The sequence below is a fragment of the Danio rerio genome, chromosome 23 (genome assembly GCF_049306965.1).
Source record: "Danio rerio strain Tuebingen ecotype United States chromosome 23, GRCz12tu, whole genome shotgun sequence".
Classification (NCBI taxonomy): domain Eukaryota; kingdom Metazoa; phylum Chordata; class Actinopteri; order Cypriniformes; family Danionidae; genus Danio; species Danio rerio.
In genome coordinates this window covers 48,042,338-48,064,432 of record NC_133198.1, presented here as the reverse complement: position 1 = coordinate 48,064,432, position 22,095 = coordinate 48,042,338, and the positions used below count along the sequence as shown (strand labels likewise).

General features: G+C 39.7%; 1 protein-coding gene across 3 annotated transcripts in view; it reads right to left on the bottom strand.

Moving 5' to 3' along the window:
• Positions 1 to 22,095, bottom strand: part of dlg4b (discs, large homolog 4b (Drosophila)) — a 75,865-nt gene that overhangs the window by 26,036 nt on the left and 27,734 nt on the right. For 2 of the 3 annotated variants that reach the window (NM_214728.2, XM_073938224.1), the window contains 6 exon segments: positions 756 to 867; positions 2,380 to 2,527; positions 2,974 to 3,110; positions 3,568 to 3,737; positions 7,615 to 7,739; positions 7,842 to 7,892. In NM_214728.2, the coding sequence (NP_999893.1) occupies positions 756 to 867; positions 2,380 to 2,527; positions 2,974 to 3,110; positions 3,568 to 3,737; positions 7,615 to 7,739; positions 7,842 to 7,892 (743 nt within the window). 3 annotated transcript variants of the gene reach the window in all.

The following is a 22,095-nucleotide window of genomic DNA, read 5'->3' as shown; positions in this document are numbered from 1 at the left end:
ACATGTTGTTAGCATGATTCTAGCATGAATTAGCATGTTGTTAGCGTGTTTCTAACATGAATGAGCATGTTAACACGAATCTAGTATTAATTAGGATGTTTGCTAGCATAATTTTAACAAAATTAGCATGTTGTTAACATGTTTCTAGTATAAATTACCATGTTCTTAACATGATTCCAACATGATTTAGCATGTTTCTAACATAAATTATGTTGTTAGCATCATTCAAACATAAAATAGCATGTTTTCAGTATGTTTGTAACATAAATTATAATGCCGTTAGCACGAATAGAGTATGAATTAGCATACAACTAGCATGTTTATGGCATTAAATTACATGTTGTTACTATGTGATTCATGTTACCATGAATTACCATGTTGTTAGCATGAATTAGCATGTTGTTAGCACAAATTAGCAAATTAGCATTAGCATGTGACTAAAATGTTACTAGCATATTTCTAGATTAGCATGTAAGTAGCATGTTAGAATTGTTAGCATGTGTTAGAACAGCTGTCTATGGGACAGTTGCTAGGATGTTTTTAGTGCTTGTTAGGCGTGGCTAGTAAGTGTAAAGGTCATCCGTGATTGGCTGCTAGTTAGACTGAGTTGAATTAGGCCAGACTTAATATTAATATATAATCACATGAATTAATTTAACGCCTGTAGACAGCAGCATGTTTGTATGCAATGTTAATGTTGCATGTTAATGATATGAGCTCATTTGCATATCTACAAAATCATGTGTGTGTGTGACCTGGAAATGTCGTCGTCCAGAAACAGGCCCTTAGGGATGGGGGAGTAACGGCGCGGAGACGAGGGACTGAGGGCTTGCGGGTAATCAGACATGTCCATATGAGGAGAATATGCTGAAAACACACACACACGATCACAATATTTACTGTGCTTCCATCATGTATGTGCGTGTGTGTGTATTAGTGTGTGATTAACAGTGGGAGTGTGTTTCAGTGTGTGTGTGTGTGTGTGTGTATCAGTGAGTGTGTCAGTGTATGTGTTCGCATCAGTGTGAGTAGTATAGTGTGTGTATATATATATCAGTGCAAGTGTGTGTATGTGTGTGGGTGTCAGTGTGTGTATATGAGTGTAAGGTTGTGTTTGTGTGTGTGTTTGTGTGTGTGTGTGTATATATATATATATATATATATATATATATATATATATGTGTGTGTGTGTGTGTGTGTGTGTGTTTGTGTGTGTATATATCAGTGTGAGTGTGTGTGATTATTAGTGGCAGGATGTGTGTGCGTGTGTATATCAGTGTGAGTGTGTGTGATTATGATTGGGAGTGTGTGTGTGCATGTATGAGTGTTTGTATCAGTGTCTGGGTGTATCTGTGGGTATTATAGTGTGTGTGGTTATCAGTGGGAGGGTGTGTGTTTCAGTGTATGTATGTGTATTAGTGTGTGTGTGTGTGTGTGTAACAGTGTATGTGCATCAGTGTGTGTGTGTGTATATGAGTGTGTGTGTGTGTGTTAGTGTGTGATTAACAGTAGGAGTGTGTGTTTATGAGTGTGTGTGTGTGTATTAGTGTGTGTGTATCAGTGTGAGTGTGTATTTGCATCAGTGTGAGTGGGTGTATATATGTGTGTGTAGTATAGTGTGTGTATATATCAGTGCGAGTCTATGTGTATCAGTGTGTGTGGGTGTGTGTATATGTGTGTGTGATTAACAGTAGGAGTGTGTGTTTATGAGTGTGTGTGTATTAGTGTGTGTGTATCAGTGTGAGTGTGTATTTGCATCAGTGTGAGTGGGTGTATATATGTGTGTGTAGTATAGTGTGTGTATATATCAGTGCGAGTCTGTGTGTATCAGTGTGTGTGGGTGTTTATGTGTGTTTGTGTGTGTGTATCATTATAAGTGTGCGTTTCAGTGTATCTGTGTGTTTGTGTAAGTGTGTGTATCAGTGCAAGTGGGTGTATATATATATGTGTGTGTGTGTGTGTGTGTGTGTATATCAGCGTGAGTGTGTGGATCGGTGTAAGTGTGCGTTTCAGTGCATCTTTGTGTTTGTGTAAGTGTGTTATGTGTGTGTATCAGTGGAAGTGGGTGTATATATGTGTGTTTGTGTGTGTGTGTGTGTATATCAGTGCAAGTGGGTGTATATATGTGTGTTTGTGTGTGTGTATCAGTGCGAGTGTGTGTAATTATTAGTGGGAGGGTGTGTGTGTGTATCAGTATGAGTGGGTGTATATATCTGTGTGTGTGTGTGTGTGTGTGTGTGTGTGTGTGTTTATCAGCGCCAGTGTGTGATTATTATGGGAAGTGTGTGTGGGTATCAGTGTGTGTGGGTATCAGTGTGTGTGTGTGTGGCTATCAGTGTGTGTGAGTGTTTGTGTGTGTGTGTGCGTGCATGCGCTCACAGCTGGTGATGTCAGGAGGGTTGTAGGCGTCCTGATGATGATGCTGATGGAGTGTTTTGGCGACTCTCAGAAACACCACGTCTCCAGTGTTCTTCAGCGCCGCTACAGCGTCTTCATGCATCACCTCCTCCAGATACATGTTGTTCACCTGCAACACACAACACATTCAGACATACAGTTTCTTTTCGGCTTAGTCCCTTTATTAATCTGGGGTCACCACAGTGGAATGAACCGCCAACTTATCCAGCATATCATTACGCAGTGAATGCCCTTCCAGCTGCAACCCAACACTGGGAAACACCCATACACACTCATTCACACACACACTCATACAGCCAATTTAGTGTACACCAGGCGGAAACCCACGCCAACACGGGGAGAACATGCAAACTTCACACTGAAACGCCAACTGACCCTGCCGGGACTCCAATCAGCGACCTTCTTGCTGTGAGGCCACAGTGCTGACCACAGCCACCGTGACGCCCACAAAACATTCAGATAATCATAATAATAATATCTACACAGTGTTGGGGAGGTCACTTTGGAAATGTAATAGATTAAGGATCACAAATGACTCTATTTTTATAGACTCACAGCGAGGATCTTGTCTCCGATCTGCAGCCGTCCGTCTTTATGTGCAGCTCCGCCCTCGATGATCTTGGTGACGTAGATGCTGTTGTCTCCGGGCACGTGCTGGTTCCCCACACCACCCGCAATACTGAAGCCCAGACCTACACACAGCAGCCAATCAGAACAGCCCAATGCATTAGCCCCGCCCACACACATCACATATGCACACACAAACACAAGCACATACACATAGACACTAAAACACACACACACAATCACAGACTCACACCGATACTCAATAAGACACACAATCCCTTATACACATATACACAATTGAACACACACTCACTCATGCACATAAAGGCACTTGCACTTGTACACACAAACACAAATACACACACTTACACAAATCACAGACCACACACAGTCATACAATATCATTTAAATACACACAGATATTTGCATACTCACACACATAGCACACACTCTCTTTCCCTTACACACACACACACAATCTCTATCTCTCTCACGCTCTCTCTCTCTCTCTCTCTCTCACACACACACACACACACACACACACACACACACACACACACACACACACACACACACACACACCTTTAGGGCCTTTGATGAGCTTGAGCTCAGTGATTTTCTCTGCTGATGGTTTGTGGCGCAGCACGTACAGCCGGACGATCGGTCCTGCTTCCTTCAGCGCCTCCACCGCAAAGCTGTGTGTGACTTCCCGCACATCCACGTCATTGACGAACAGAATGCTGTCGTTCACTCTGAAACACATCCAAAACCAGACCACTCTTAACCATCAGGAGCAATGACATCATTTCCACTGCTTCACTAAACACATTCACACACCAAGAGTGATAACTGTGAATTTAACAACACCTATTATTGTGTCCACACCAGGGCCGGCCCAAGCCTTTAGGGGGCCCTAAGCAGAATTTTATTTGGGGCCCCCTTGGTGCAGACAATATAATAAATTATCGTTAATCCTTGATTATTTGCACACTTTAAATTTAAACCACGCGTTATCAATTTTATTTGCTGTAGCTGTGTTGCTTACATTATAAAATATGCTTTATTTCTTACAAATACTTTTTGTATTTTCTAGTTAAAATATCTAAAAAAAATCACTTTAAATCAAAATCAAATTAAATCAAGAAGCGTTTTCCACAGAAAATCTGTCTAGAAAAAGTTTATTCTTTAAGATTTTTTACATATTTGGACTAGAAAAAAGACAACAACAATAAAAAGGAAAGAATTTTTGCAGTATTTACCAACTGTCAATGATTCACAGTACATGGCTGTGAAATTTGATCACAAGAAAACCAACCATGATATATTAAAATTTTTGCAAATAAAGAGTAAAAAATGCTTCAAAAAGTTATAAGATGCACTTCTTTCATTAAAAGCACATGTTTATAGTATTGCAACTGTGTATAAAAGCACACAACTGTTCAACAAGCTGAAAAATGCAGAGATAGAGGACTCATCTCTAAATTAAGCTGTATAGAAGTGTCTTGAAGAATATCTAGTCAAATATTATTTACTGTCATCATGACAAAAATAAAATAATTCAGTTATTAGAGATGAGTTATGAACACGATTATGTTTACAAATGTGTTAAAAAAGCTTTTCTCTGTTAAACAGAAATTAGGGAAAAAATAAACAGGGGGGCTAACAATTCTGACTTCAACTGTGCATGTTAGAAAACAGTTAAAATAGCAATTTATTGCTTTCTAGTTTTCTGTAAACTGAAGACATTTATAACAAATTGGCCAACCTATTTGATGTATTTTATGCATAGCCCTGGTTTATTTTTAATCATGCAAAATTTTGCATTGCCACTAAATTAATATATTTTCTTCAAGAACAGTAACTGATTGGAATGATCAGAAAGGTGAGCACAGACTCCTCTGAGCACTTATAATGCCTCCAGCAGTGGAGAACATTAGTTATTTACTCATCTATTTAAAAAGAGCCTTATTTTTAAGTTTTTCTTTTTAATTTATCTAATATTTTCAGCAAAAATACAATCTACAAGACTTTGCAAAGGTCTGCAAGGGTTAAATAAAGTAAAAACCCTTCAAATTATGTGTTCTTGTCCTATTGATATCTTAATATATTTTGGCAGAATTAAATAGTGTGAGCCCATATTCCTGTATGAAGTTTCACAATTGCAATCGCTCATCTGTCAGTGGTTAAAAAGGCTGGTGCGTCTCTGATGTATTGTTGATCCACCATTACGGGAAGAGCCACCTAGTGGCAGCTGGGTGTACTGCAGTCACAGCGGTAAATGGCTGCAGTCAGTTTAGATTAATTAATTCAGATCTTTTGTACATTTAGATAAATATCGATTCTTGGCGCCAGAGCATATTGATATATTTCCCCCACTCATAATCTATAACCAAACTCTCCAACAAACTAAAACAAAAACGAAAGTTAGTAATTTCATGCACTCTTGGGGGCCCCCTGGTGGCCATGAGGCCCTAAGCAGCCGCTTAGCTCGCTTATGCTTTGGGCCGGCTCTGGTCCACACTGACAAATCACAACAACGTTGATCTTTAGCCAATGCTTTGCTTTCAGCATCACTCACTGTAACCAGCAGGTGTCCCCAGTGTGTGTTTCTAGCACATCTGACCAGTGAATCCAGCTCGTGTAATCTATTTATATTTGCATGTATGTTTGTGTGCTTGTGAGTGTGTGTGTGTGTGTGTGTATTTGTACATTTAAGTTAGTATGTGTGTACATTAGAGCAGGGGTTCTCAACTGGTTTGGCCATGGGACCCACATTTTTACATGGTCATCAAGCCGCAACCCAAATTTTTAGGAACTATAATACAATTTTAGGAATTATAATTAATTTGTATTTATTTGTTAACATACACAAGTGGTGACAGATAAATCATAAGAAAATCACCAAGACTTACAAATAAACTATATTTAATGCATCAAATTACAGAGTAAAAGCAGCAAATACTGTAAGCAGTGGTTAGGGTAAGGAAAGGGTCAGGTACCATGAACTAAACAGTTAATAATGTTTGGTTTCTAAACGTCGTTTTAAGGCTTGAAGGAAGATCTAAATTGACTTCTTTCTTTACCCCAATTCTAGATAATCCCGATTTCACTCCAGGAATTCTAGATGATGGTTTTAAACGCTGGTGTAATTCGGGAATTGTAGGGCTTGGGGACATGTTCTCAGACAACAAACTAATGTCGTTCACAGAATTAGCTCAGAAATACCAGTTAGTCAAAAAATTTTTTCGTTTTCTTCAATTGAGACATTACATCACTAACAGCACAACACTTGTTAAAAATTGTGAGATATCTTCTATTGAGAGGTTATTATTTTTATCATCAGGAAAGATTTCTGTGGGTCGATTTTATGCGTCTGTATGCTCAATCCCATCCCCTGACATACAGAGAATTAAAACCAAATGGGAGAAGGAGTTGGTTACTAATATTGATGAGGAATCATGGGATGATATTTGGTCTAATGCTAAGAAATATCTGTTTGTACACGTACAAAAGAAATACAATATAAAATAATACACAGACTTCATATCTCCCCTAACCGCAGACATCTATTTAATCCTTCTAATTCACCTATGTGTTTAAAATGTGAAATAGATGTAGGTACTTTAACACATTGTATGTGGTCATGTAACAAACTACAAAGATTCTGGTCCTTGGTGCTGGGGGAAATGGAAAAGATCTTTAACATGCCATTGGATTTAGACCCAGTTTTGTTGATTTTGGGTATACCTAATGGACACATTCTTTCATCGGCTAATAAGAAATTGTATAATATACTGACTTTTGCTGCCAGAAAAAATATTTTGCTTAATTGGATTAGTGATAAATCTCCATCACTTAAAGGTTGGCACAAGATAATTTTTGAGTTGATTCCTCTGGAACATCTTACCCATGTGTTACACAAAAAAACAGAACATTTTTTCAAAGTTTGGACTCCATACTTGGACTATTTGGAACCTAGTCTTTGCCCTATCATGCTGAAAGGAATATTGTAACTATTGTTTTCTGAAAAACATACAATGTTATTATTATCCCTTTTTTACGATCTGTTTCATGTGGGGTAGTGCTGTTTTATAGTTAATCTGAGCCTTTTTTTTATTTAATTTTTTTTCATTTATTTAATTAATTAATTTATTTTTTTCCTTTTACATTGTTCTGTGTTGTCATTATTTTTGTTGTTGTTGTGTGAGTATCTTTTGAAGAATTGTTGTTATGTCTGTATTATAGTGAAAATCCAATAAATATAATTATTAAAAAAAAAATGTCGTTTTAATTTAGAAGGTTTCGTGCTTTCTTGTGAGAGCACCTCACTACTTATAACACACTGAAGCTTTATGTCTTTTTTTTTGTCGTCAATATATGTAAATCCATACTTTACTCATTCGAGCTTGTACTTGCGCTTTGACTTATTTGTTGCTATAATTAAATGAAATTTCATATGTCAAATGGTAGGGTTGTCGTGCACGCATTTCAAAATAAAAGTCAAAATAAGTTAAAAATTAAACTTTTGTTGTTTTTTTGACCACACACTCTGCGACCCACTGAAAACGGTCGCGGCCCACCAGTTGAGAAACACTGCATTAGAGTGTGTGTGTGTGTGTGATTGTGTACCTGAGTCGTCCGTCCTGTGCCGCAGCTCCTCCTGGTATGATCTTAGTGATGAAGATACTGGGATCGTCTCCTATATGAGGGTTATCAGTCCCTCCGGCGATACTGAAGCCCAGCCCAGAGTTCCCCTATACACACACACACACACACACACACACACACACACACACGTTCATGCAGAAGTGCTGTGATATGACACATTTGAGCTTAGAAGTAGAAAAGTGTCATACCCTCTCCAGCGTGATCTCCTCATATTCAACATCTCCGTCCATACCGTTCATCTGAGAGAGAGAGAGAGAGAGAGAGAGAGAGAGAGAGAGAGAGAGAGTCAGAGTCAACCACCTGGACTGAGAAATCCTCCTCCATCATCTTTATTCAGATCATGTTTAATCAGTGAAGGACTGTCAGCAGCTGAGTTTCCGTCCACCTATTTTGTGTGCCTATTGGAATGTCAAATAATAAACATTTAAAGGTGCTGAATGTAGGTTTATGACTCGTCTAAATTATAAAAACACCATCATATGTGTGTGTGGCGAGGGGGCGGGGCCGAGAGCCGTGGGAACGGATTGAGGCCACCCCGTAAGTAAACACACCTGTAGCATGCACCGGCCCCGAATCCCACGGAAGGAGCTCTGGACTATGAGAGGAGGAACGATGGCAGAGGAAGCCGAGAGAGGACCGGGCCCGGACATATCGTTTTACTTTTGCTTTCAGTTAGACAGCAGTCTCCGTGAGGAGCTGCCGTTTCTGTTATAAATAAATATTTTAAAACTGCGTCGGTTCTCCGCCTCCTTCTTCCTGGCAGGGCTGTAAACTTCATTACAGTGGTGCTGAAACCCAGGAGAAGGAGGGACACGTTGTCCAGTTGCCCTCGCCGCTGAGAGGGGGGCGAGTGCTCGGGAGTAACCCGAGTGGGGTAGAAACCCGTTCTGCAGCTGGATATATCTAGTAGTAGTCAGTAGTCAGAGTGCAGAGTGTGTGAGAGCTCAATGCAGGAGTGCATTAAAGCAGTGCAGTTAAACACCAGCATATTGCTCTACTCTTAACCATGACTCGCATTCAGTATTAATCCACACAGCGAAAAAAACGCCGCACGTGTAGGAACAACTGATGATGGCCATAGCAACGACAAACAGCAGAGGATGGCAAGCTCACGAACGCATTTAAATCTGTAAACAAAGCGGCACGTTAATGCCCTCACCTTTTATCAGCCTTTTGCATTTATTACATTGCCATTTTTGGAGCTTTGGTGTTGCTGCATTTTTTAATATATTTTTCTGCACTATTTGCAGTTTGGCTGAGCTCCCATTTAAAGTGATGTGCATGCTTTTGTACATTTTTTTCATGTTTAATTTAATATTCACCTCACCTAATGGGACTGGTGGGCGCCATGCTGTCAGCAGAAGTCTATTCTTGGTTTAATTTTGGAGACCGCCACCATGATTATCCTCAATGTTATTAGTGGTCTGTATTTATTTTTAATGTATATGATTCCAGTAAAGGTGTCAGAAAGTTTAACCTGGTGCTATAAAATTAATCTGCTGCAGCTGACGCTATTGCTGTGTTGTTAATCCAACCTAAACACACCAATCCTATGAACATTAATTGAAAGGCTGATGGCTTTTCATTTGCATGTTGTTGGATTTTTAATGTAACTATTAACTTTATCTTCTGTGGATTTTGGATAAAATAAGGCAATTCCTATAGTTCAATAAAATTTATTTGACTTTTGGAAATCACCAAGTGGGGTGAGGCAGTGGCGCAGTAGGTAGTGCTGTTGCCTCACAGCAAGAAGGTCGCTGGTTCGAACCTCGGCTCAGTTGGCGTTTCTGTGAGGAGTTTGCATGTTCTCCCTGCGTTCGTGTGGGTTTCCTCCGGGTGCTCCGGTTTCCCCCACAGTCCAAAGACATGCGGTACAGGTGAATTGGGTAGGCTAAATCGTCCGCTGCGTAAAAACTTGCTGGATAAGTTGGCGGTTCATTCCGCTGTGGCGACCCCGGATTAATAAAGGGACTAAGCCGACAAGAAAATGAATGAACCACCAAGCGACCCCCTGTCATTGTCCTGCGACCCCCACTTTGAGAGCCACTGGTCTATAGAACATATACAGGTCCACAACACCCAGCCCTGTCAGCACACTGAATAAGACTGTGCATTCCAACACACACACACATACACGCATGCACGCACACACACAGTGGGACTTTACATAATGAAGGTGAAGAATCCCACAACTGCTCTCCTACAGGACCTGAGAGAGACACGTCTGCTAATTAACATCCAGTCTGCTTCAGTAACGGAGCTTACTTTAATTAACATGATATGATGAGTTACAGTGCTGGAGGGACTGCAGCCGTCTCTCACACACACACACACACACACACACACACACTGAATGACAGCTGTGACAGCAGATCTGACGTGTGTGTTTGTGTGTGTGTTTCACATCTGTCATGTGGACAGAGCACAGCTTCACTGTACCATCCCAGCTCAGTATGTGTGTGTGTGTGTCCTTTGGTTGCCACGACTACTGCATCGAAACAGCTGTTGAGTCCTCTGGGAAAATCCAGTTTCCTTAGCAACTCATATTTCCATGGTAACAGTGTCAGCCTCTCAGCCTCATCACAGGCCAAATGTCCAAGAGTGAGATTACACACACACACACACACACACACACACACACACACACACACACACACACACACACACACACGTACACAGAGAGAGGGAGAAACTCAGATCTCACACATAAATGCACACACACTCGGTCAGCCACACACACACACTCACAGATCACACGCAAATTGATGCAGAGAGACACACACACACAAACTCATTTCTCACACACAGATGGACGCACACTTGGTCAGTTACACACACAAACTCAGATCTCGCATTCAAACACTGATAACACACAGTTACACACATAGACAGACATACTCACAGATCTCACATGCTTACACACACACACACACACTTGTACATGCACAAATGCGTACACGCACAGTCACTCTCACAGACATACACACACGACAAACTCAAAGACGCCTCACATAAATGCGCACACACTCAGTCACACACACACACACACAGGACAAACTCGTAGATCTCACACAAACGCGTACACGCACAGTCACTCTCACAGACACAGACACACACACACACAAATGTACACGCACAGTCACTCTCACAGACACAGACACACACACACACACACAAATGTACACGCACAGTCACTCTCACAGACACAGACACACACACACACACACAAATGTACACGCACAGTCACTCTCACAGACACAGACACACACACACAAATGTACACGCACAGTCACTCTCACAGACACAGACACAGACACACACACACACACACACACACAAATGTACACGCACAGTCTCTCTCACAGACACAGACACACACACACATATGTACACGCACAGTCTCTCTCACAGACACAGACACACACACACACACAAATGTACACGCACAGTCACTCTCACAGACACAGACACACACACACACACACACACACACACACACACACACACACACACAAATGTACACGCACAGTCTCTCTAACAGACACAGACACACACACACAAATGTACACGCACAGTCACTCTCACAGACACAGACACACACACACACACACAAATGTACACGCACAGTCTCTCTCACAGACACAGACACACACACACACACACAAATGTACACGCACAGTCACTCTCACAGACACAGACACACACACACACACACACACACACACAAATGTACACGCACAGTCTCTCTCACAGACACAGACACACACACACAAATGTACACGCACAGTCACTCTCACAGACACAGACACAGACACACACACACACACACACACACAAATGTACACGCACAGTCTCTCTCACAGACACAGACACACACACACAAATGTACACGCACAGTCTCTCTCACAGACACAGACACACACACACACACAAATGTACACGCACAGTCACTCTCACAGACACAGACACACACACACACACACACACACACACACACACACACACACACACACAAATGTACACGCACAGTCTCTCTAACAGACACAGACACACACACACAAATGTACACGCACAGTCTCTCTCACAGACACAGACACACACACACACACAAATGTACACGCACAGTCACTCTCACAGACACAGACACACACACACACACACACACACAAATGTACACGCACAGTCACTCTCACAGACACAGACACACACACACACACACACAAATGTACACGCACAGTCACTCTCACAGACACAGACACACACACACACACACACACACACACAAATGTACACGCACAGTCACTCTCACAGACACAGACACACACACACACACACACAAATGTACACGCACAGTCACTCTCACAGACACAGACACACACACACACACACACACACACACAAATGTACACGCACAGTCACTCTCACAGACACAGACACACACACACACACAAATGTACACGCACAGTCACTCTCACAGACACAGACACACACACACACACACACACACAAATGTACACGCACAGTCACTCTCACAGACACAGACACACACACACACACACACACACACACAAATGTACACGCACAGTCACTCTCACAGACACAGACACACACACACACACACACACACACACAAATGTACACGCACAGTCACTCTCACAGACACAGACACACACACACACACAGTCACTCTCACAGACATACACACACACACACGCCAAACACAAAAGATGCCTCACACAAATGCACGCACACTCAGTCTCACAGTCACTCTCACAGACACAGACACACACACACACAAATGTACACGCACAGTCACTCTCACAGACACAGACACACACACACACACACATGTACACGCACAGTCACTCTCTCACACACACACACACACAAGAACAAACTCGTAGATCTCACACAAACGCGCACACGCAGTTACAGACACACACACACACACACACACACACACACACACACACCAAACTCAAAGATATCTCACAGAAATGCGCACACACTTCAAACACATTCACACACAATGACAAACTCAGACCTCACACACACAACTGCACACAAACAAACTCATAGATCACACACAAATTAACGGGTACAAACACACACACACACACACACACAAAGTGACGCATCTCACGTACAACCGCACACACATTCACACTGATGCACGGTTTCAGTCCTTTCACAACTTTTCATCCAAAAGCATCAAGAGTTGAGTTCAATGGATCTGCATCTGTTTAATATTCATGAGTCCTGAATTAGACTCTTTATTAATAAACATCAGATACAAACAGCAGCCGCACATCATCTGAGTCATAAAGACCTGTCCTGCACTACTGGAAACACAGACTTCATTAACTACTGACATTACACATCGGTGCCAGTGGTGCAGTGGTTAGTGCGTCGACACATGCACTCCGGTGCTCACGGCAACCCGAGTTCGATTCCCGCCTCGCTGTCCTATGCCGATCCTTCCCCTCTCTCTGCTCGCCCATTATTTCCTGTCAATACTCTACACTTTCCTCACCATTAAAGGTGAGGAAATAGATTGTTATACAAAAGGCGATGCTGTGTCGCAGTGGGTAGCACGTTCACCTCACAACAAGAAAAACACTGGTTTGAGCTTTGGCTGGGTCAGTTGGCATTTCTGTGGAGTTTGCATGTTCTCCCTAAGTTGGCGTGGGTTTCCTCTAGGTGCTCCGGTTTCCCCCTTTTGCCTCCAGAACTGCTTTAACAGTTCATGGCGTAGATTCAACAAGGTGAAAATATTCCTCAGAGATTTTGCTCCATATTGACATGATAGCATCACACAGTTGCTGCAGATTTGACGGCTGCACATCCATGATGCCAATCTCCCGTTCCACCACATCCTAAAGCTGCTCTATTGGATTGAGCTCTGGTGACTGTGGAGGCCATTTGAGTACAGTGAACTCATCGTCATGTTCAAGAAACCAGTCTGAGATGATTGAGCTTTATGACATGCTGCGTTATCCTGCTGGAAGTAGCCATCAGAAGATGGAGACACTGTGCTCATAAAGGGATGGACATGGTCAGCAGCAATACTCAGGTAGGCTGTGGCGTTGATGCTCAATTGGTACTAATGGGCCCAAAGTGTGTCAAGAAAATCTCCCCCACACCATTACACCACCACCACCAGCCTGAACCGCTGATACAAGGCAGGATGATCCATGCTTTCATGTTGTTAAGGCCAAATTCTGACCCGAGCATCTGAATGTGTCAGCAGAAATGGAGACTCATCAGAGCAGCAACGTTTCTCCAATCTTCTATTGTCCAGTTTTGGTGAGTCTGTGTGAATTGTAGCCTCAGTTTCCTGTTCTTAGCTGACAGGAGCGGCACCCGGTGTGCTCTTCTGCTGCTGTAGCCCATCCGCCTCAAGGTTGGACGTGTTGTGTGTTCAGAGATGCTCTTCTGCAGAGCTCGGTTGTAACGAGTGCTTATTTGAGTTACTGTTGCCTTTCTATCAGCTGGAACCAGTCTGGCCATTCTCCTCTGGCATCAACAAGGCATTTGCGCCCACAGAACTGCCACTCACTGGATATTTCCTCTTTGTCGGAGCATTCTCTGTAAATCCTAGAGATGGTTGTGCGTGAAAATCCCAGTAGATCAGCAGTTTCTGAAATACTCAGAGCAGCCAGTCTGGCAGCAACAACCACGCCACGTTCAAAGTCACTTAAATCCCCTTTCTTCCCCATTCTGATGCTCGCTTTGAACTGCAGCAGATCATCTTGACCATGTCTACATGCCTAAATGCACCGAGTTGCTGCCATGTGATTGGCTGATTAAAATATTTGCGTTAACGACCAGTTGAACAAATAATAAAGTGGCCGGTGATTGTATAAAGTAGTAGGATTTATGATTAAAAGGTAAACACTTTCTGTTTCTCTCGGTTTTCGATTTATATAAATTAAGACAAAGGTTTAGGTATACTATTAAAGCAAAACAACATAAATTTAAGAAAAGCTGCCATAAATACACTAATAGTAGTCCGAAATAAAACAAACAAAAAGATTATTCATTCATTTTCTTTTCAGCTTAGTCCCTGTATTAATCAGGGGTCACCACAGTGGAATGAACCACCAACTTATCCAGCATATGTTTATGCAGCGGATGCCTTTCCAGCTGCAACCCATCTCTGGGAACACCCATACACACTTATTCACACACACACCCATACACTACGGCCAATTTAGTTATCAGTTACCCCTATAGCGCATGTGTTTGGACTGTGGGGGAAACCGGAGCACACGGAGGAAACCTACACCACGGGGAGAACATGCAAACTCCACACAGAAATACCAACTGACCCAGCCGGGGCCTGAACCAGCAACCTTCTTGCTGTGGAGTGACAGTATTAACCACTGAGCCACCGTGTAACCTATAGATTTAAAAATGGCAAATTCCCTGGTATTTGACAAATACACATCTAAAATAATGTACAATGTCTAGAACAGAGCTTTACAATTCCCCGATATTCCAGAAATACCACGAATTTTAATAACTTACAACTTATTACCAATAGTGTAAAGTAACTGATTACAAATACTCAAACTCCTGTAATCGAGTAGTTTTTCTCAGGAGTTGTAATTTACTGAGTAGTTTTAATAATGTGTACTTTTACCTCTCCTTGAGTACTTGTTTAGTGCAGTATCGGTACTTTTACTCCACTACTGTCCTTCAGCCTGCGTCACTACTGTATTATTTCTTGTCTGGGTTGACTAAAAGAATCAGTCCTGTGATTCCTGTCTAATCACATCACACACAGAAGGTAAATCACCTCATAATGAACTACCTCAAGACATGGCCGATTTATAAATGCAGAAAACTGTTTGAAAGCATTAAAAGTGTCCAAGAAGATGTGCAAAATCTTTTCAAGCATTTTCCCGGAGACTGTTTAGATGCAGGTCACTGATGAGAAGATGACGGATGTTTACTGCATGATGACCCAAATGGTCCTTAACAGCCAGCAGGCACCAGACATCAACATGACGTCAGATTGACGTTGCACCCTTACATCATGTGGACGTTGTGTTTGTTTGGAAATGAAAATCAGGTTGACGTCAGAACTCAACATCAGACCATCGTCAATGTCCAACCTAGAACCAAACAAATATTAACGTCTAGTGATGTTACAGCTTGAAGTTGTGTGGACGTTATCACTATGACGTCTATCAGACGTTGGATTTTGGTTGCCATACCTGACGAATACATGTCAGTATTTGACGTCAATATGACGCCAGTTTAAGATGTTGGCTCGATGTCTGATTTTGGAAACTTTCTAATATCCTACAATCAACCAAATACCAACATCTAATGATGTTACAGCTTGACGTTGTGTTGACGTTACCACTATGACGTCTACTAGATGTTGGATTTTGATTGCCATACCTGATGAATAAATGTCAGTATTTGACGTCAGTATGACGCTAGTTTACGATGTTGGCTCGACGTAAGATTTTGGTAACTTTCTAACAACCTATAATCGACCAAATATCAACATCTATTGATGTTAAAGCTTGACGTTGTGTGGACGTTACCACTATGACGTCTACTAGATGTTGGATTTTGATTGCCATACCTGACGAATAAATGTCAGTATTTGACGTCAGTATGACGCTAGTTTACGATGTTGGCTCGACGTAAGATTTTGGTAACTTTCTAACAACCTATAATCGACCAAATATCAACATCTATTGATGTTAAAGCTTGACGTTGTGTGGACGTTACCACTATGACGTCTACTAGATGTTGGATTTTGATTGCCATACCTGACGAATAAATGTCAGTATTTGACGTCAGTATGACGCTAGTTTACGATGTTGGCTCGACGTAAGATTTTGGTAACTTTCTAACAACCTATAATCGACCACATATCAACATCTATTAATGTTAAAACTTGATGTTGTGTGGACGTTACCACTATGACGTCTATCAGACGTTGGCTTTTTGGTTGCCATACCTGATGAATAAATGTCAGTATTTGACGTCAATATGGCGCTGGTTTAACATGTTGGCTCAATGTTAGATTTTGGTAACTTTCTAACAACCTAAAATCAACCAAATACCAACATCTAGTGATGTTACAGCTTGACGTTGTGTGGACGTTACCACTATGACGTCTATCAGACATTGGACTTTGGTTGCCATACATGATGAATAAATGTCAGTATTTGACGTCAATATGACGCTGGTTTAACATGTTGGCTTAATGTTGGATTTTGGTCACTTTCCAACACAACCTAAAATCAACCAAATATCAACCTCTAATGTAACAGCTTGACGTTGTGTGGAAGTTATCACTATGACATCTATCAGATGTTAGATTTTGGTTGCCATACCTGACTAATAAATGTCAGCATCTGTCGTCAATGTGATGTTGGTTTAAGATGTTGGCTCGCGTTGGATTTTGGTCACTTTCTAACAACCTAAAATCAACCAAATATCAACGTCACTTGCTGATGTTATTGGACATCAAAATAACGTTGTCCTTAGACGCTGGCTAGACATTGAATTTTGGTCACCTGACATCACAACCTTAATCTAACCTAATTTTATTAATATGAACCTTATGATGTTGTGTATCTGCAGGGCAATATTTCCTCCGGGTGCTCTGGTTTCCCCCACAGTCCAAAGACATGCGGTACAGGTGAATTGGGTTGGCTAAAATTGTATGAGTGTGTGTGTGGATGTTTCCCAGAGATGGGTTGCGGCTGGAAGGGCATCCGCTGGATAAAAATTAATAAAGGGACTAAGCCGACAAGAAAATAAATGAATGAATTATTCACTAATATAAAAATATTTATATAATTTATTTAAAATACAGTTTGTAACAAGAGTTCACACGGATATTGTTTAACAAAGTTTAGCAGGTTTGGTATGCTGTCCCGGGAGAGAACCCTGAGTTCGGAGATAGCCCATGGCTCCCGCCTGGTCAATAGAGCATGTAAGGGGAGTACGAGATCAGGTGGTTCTCGAGAGCTCCCCGTGGTAAAGGAGGAAAGGAGGAGAAGGGGTGGATGGAAGGTTTCTTCGGAAAACGAAGGTAAGGGAGTAGTTCTAGCTAGGCTACTTATAGTGAGTTTGGATTAATCTGATTGGCTAACTAATGATTGTAGATGGGTGACCAGCTGCAGTCAATCATATCACAAGCTCCTGACTAAATTAGTTTGTGAAACTTCACTTGGTAGAGATATTATATGAGAGACTTGCTTTGTTTACCAAATAAAGTGGATCTAATTAGATTTGCATTGTAAACATTGCATACAAGTTTAAAAATATTATACATTTTATTTCATATATTAAGGTTTTAGTTACGATTCTCCCAAAATCATTCAGCATTAATCCACAGATTTTTACTAAAAAATGTCTGCAGATTCCGTCTGGCCCTAGCAATAACTAAATGTAGTACAGAATGTTACGTTTACACACACATCTACAAATGACATGTAAACGGCATCAGCTTTTCACAGCGCAATACTCAATACTCTGGAGAACTTAAGAAAGGTCTGCTTTTTACTCTTACTTTGAGTAATATTTACAACAGATCCTTTTACTTTACTCGCTCTACATCAGGCGTGTCCAAACTACGGCCCGCGGGCCATCTGCGGCCCGCAATCTGTTTTGTGGCGGCCCGCGAGGCTTTTTATAAATATCAATAGAATCTGGCCAGCTATACAAAAATGAACGTGATTCAATAAATAACCACCGGGTGTCGCTATTACATGCATTCAATTAAGCAGGAGTTCTTGTTATGATATCTATCTATCTATCTATCTATCTATCTATCTATCTATCTATCTATCTATCTATCTATCTATCTATCTATCTATCTACACACAGTTGAAATCTGAATTATTAGCCCCTCTTTGATTTATTTCTTCTTTTTTAAATATTTCCCAAATGATGTTTAAAAGAGCAAGGACATTTTTACAGTATGTCTGATAATATTTTTTCTTTTGGAGAAAGACTTTTGTTTTATTTCGGCTAGAATAAAAAGCGGTTTAAATTTTTTTATGAACCATTTTAAGGTCAAAATTATTAGCCCCTTAAGTCTTCAGAACAAACCATTGTTATAAAATAACTTGCCTAATTACCTTAACTTGACTAGTTAACTTGATTAACCTAGTTAAGCCTTTAAATGTCACTTTAAGCTGTATAGAAGTGTCTTAAAAATATCTAGTCAAATATTATTTACTGTCATCATGGCAAAGATAAAATAAATCAGTTATTAGAAATAAGTTACTAAAACTAATATGTATAGAAATGTGTGGAAAAAAAAATCTTCTCTCCGTTAAACAGAAATTGGGGAAAAAATAAACGGGGGCTAATAATTTAGGGGGGCTAATAATTCTGACTTCAACTGTATAGACCAGCCTAAAAGCAGATTATAATCAGGTTTAGCTGATAACCAGGCTAGAAGCTTGCACAGTCATCCAGGATTAACATCCGTACACTGTACAGGCTGCAGAACTAACCAACTAACCAGTATGTCTCTCTCTCTCTCTCTCTCTCTCTCACATACACACACACACACACACTCCTGCGTGACATCAGTTGCCATGGCAACACCTTCACAGGCTGCATCACACCATCACTGTGGTTGCCATGGAGGCGATGCAGCGCTCAGCAGAAATTTGGCAGCTACCAACGAAACACACACACACACACACACACACACACACACACACACACACACACACACACACACACACACACATTAATAAAAAATGTCCAGCGCATATGCCGACAGATCTCCAACACACACGTTCACAGGCTCAGTCATCCTCATTCATCTCTGATATTGTCCAATACAGCTACTGACGCTGATTAATGTCAGAAACACACACTATAGCACGACGAGTCGGTGAATTTGACGGAAATACCGTGTAAATCACGCGTACGGCGATCAAACACGATATTACATCACTGTACCATCACACAGCCCTGATTATAACCACACACACACACACACACACACAGCTGTCTCTCTCTAACACACACATACATACACATCTGTCTCCCTCTCTCGCACACGCACACATCTGTCTCATACTCACACACACATCTGTCTCACCGTCAGTCTCTGTCTGTGTCTCTTGGCTTTGCGCACGTTGCTGATGAATCTTCGGCCCATCTTCTTCGCGTACCAAACCGACACGAACATGACGTCAGAGCCGCGGGATTACATCACACACGCGCGTCCACACACTCACCTATAATATCAAACCGAATCGAACCGGATCGAGTCCGAAACACTGAAAGAGACAGAGAGAATCCGCCACCCGCTTGACCGCTGACAAAAGAAGATGATGATGAAAATAATGACGAAGATGATGATGATGATGGCAGAAACGCGGTGTGTCAGTGTCCTCTCATCTTCAGCTTCATCAGGAATCACGAGCGCAAAATGAGGCACAGACGCGCGCGGAGAAGAGGTTCATCCTGCTGCCGCGAAACCGTCCCCGACACACACACTCATGCACACACACCGACACACACATACACACACACACGCCGATTACACACAGACACGCACGGTTTCTCTCTCTCCCGCGCTCTCTCTCTCTCTCTCTCTCTAAACATTGGTTCTGTCATTTGCTCTAACTGGAAAAGGTGCCAGTAGCCATATTAATAATAATAATAATAATAATAATAATAATAATAATAATAATAATAATAATAAACAACAACTATAATAATAAACAACAATAAATAATAATAATAATAATAATAATAAACATTATTAATAATAATAAATAATAACAATAATAATAATAAACAACTATATTAATAAACAACAATTAATAATAATAATAATAATAATAAACAATAGTAATAATAAATAATAATAATAATAATAAACAACAATTAATAATAATAATAATAATAATAATAATAATAATAAACAACAATAATAAACAATAATAATAATAATAATAAACGATAACAATAAATAATAATAATAATAATAATGATAAACAATAATAATAATATTAATAATAATAATAATAATATTAACAATAATAATAATATTTATAATAATAATAAACAATAATAACAATAATAAAGGATAATAATAATAAAGGATAATAATAATAATGATGATAATAATAATAATAATAAACAATAATATTAATAATAATAATAAACAACAACAATAATAATGTGCTGTGTAAAACATATACTGGAATAGTTAGTGGTTCATTCTGCCCCAAATTAATAAAGGGACTAAGCGGAAAAGAAAATGAATGAATGAACAATAATAATAATAAAAAACAACAATAATAACATGATTAAACAATAATAATAATAAAATTATAAAATGATAATAATAATAATCATCATAATAATAACAACAAAAATAACAACAATAACAATAATAATAATATTAACAACAACAATAACAATAATAATGATAAAATAATAATAAAAATAATAATAATATCATCAAGAACAATAATAATAATAATAGTAACAATAATCATAACAACAACAATAATAATATTAAACAATAATAAAATAATAATAATAATAATAATAATAATAATAATAATAATTTATAAGTATTATTAATTATTTTATAATTATTATTAAATAAATAATTAATAACAACAACAATAACAACAAAATAATAATATAATATAATCTTTTGAACCACCCGAACATTTATGAGTGGTGATGGCGAAAATACTACAATAAATAAATACTAAAATACTCTAAATTGTTCTTTCTTCATTCATGGACTTGCTCAACATGTGAAGCTTCATGTTTGTTTATTTTTGAGTTGTGCACGGCCATAAATTAAGCTTTTGTTTAAACCTGTATTATTTATGGTAATATTAGAAATAATAAAATATAGTATTAGTAGTAATATTATAATAATTTTTTGTAATTTATAGTAATACAGTAGCGAATGCATATAGAAAAAGGCATTTTGAGAGATATATATACACATCAAAATGGCTCTTTACATAAATGCATTTGCTAAAAAAAAAAAAATCTGAAATGGCTCTTTGCTGATAAAAGATTCCGACCCCTGCACTGGCTACACCTTACTAATGAACTATTGTGCTCCAGAACCAGGCATTTCAGCAGTGTCCAACCCCTGTCTATGCATGTTTTTTGTTTTTTTACCAACGCAATGGTAACACTTCACAATAAGGTACATTAGGTAATGCATTTACTAACATGACCTAATCATGAACAACACATGAACAGCATTTATTAATCATAATTGAACATTTACTAATGCATTATTAACATCCAAGTCCATGCTAGTTAACATTAGTTAATGCACCATGAGTTAACATGAATCAACAATGAACTACTGTATTTTCATTAACTAATGTTTACTAACATGAACAAATACAGATGTATTGTTCATTGTTTGTTCATGTTAGTAAATGCATTAATTAACAT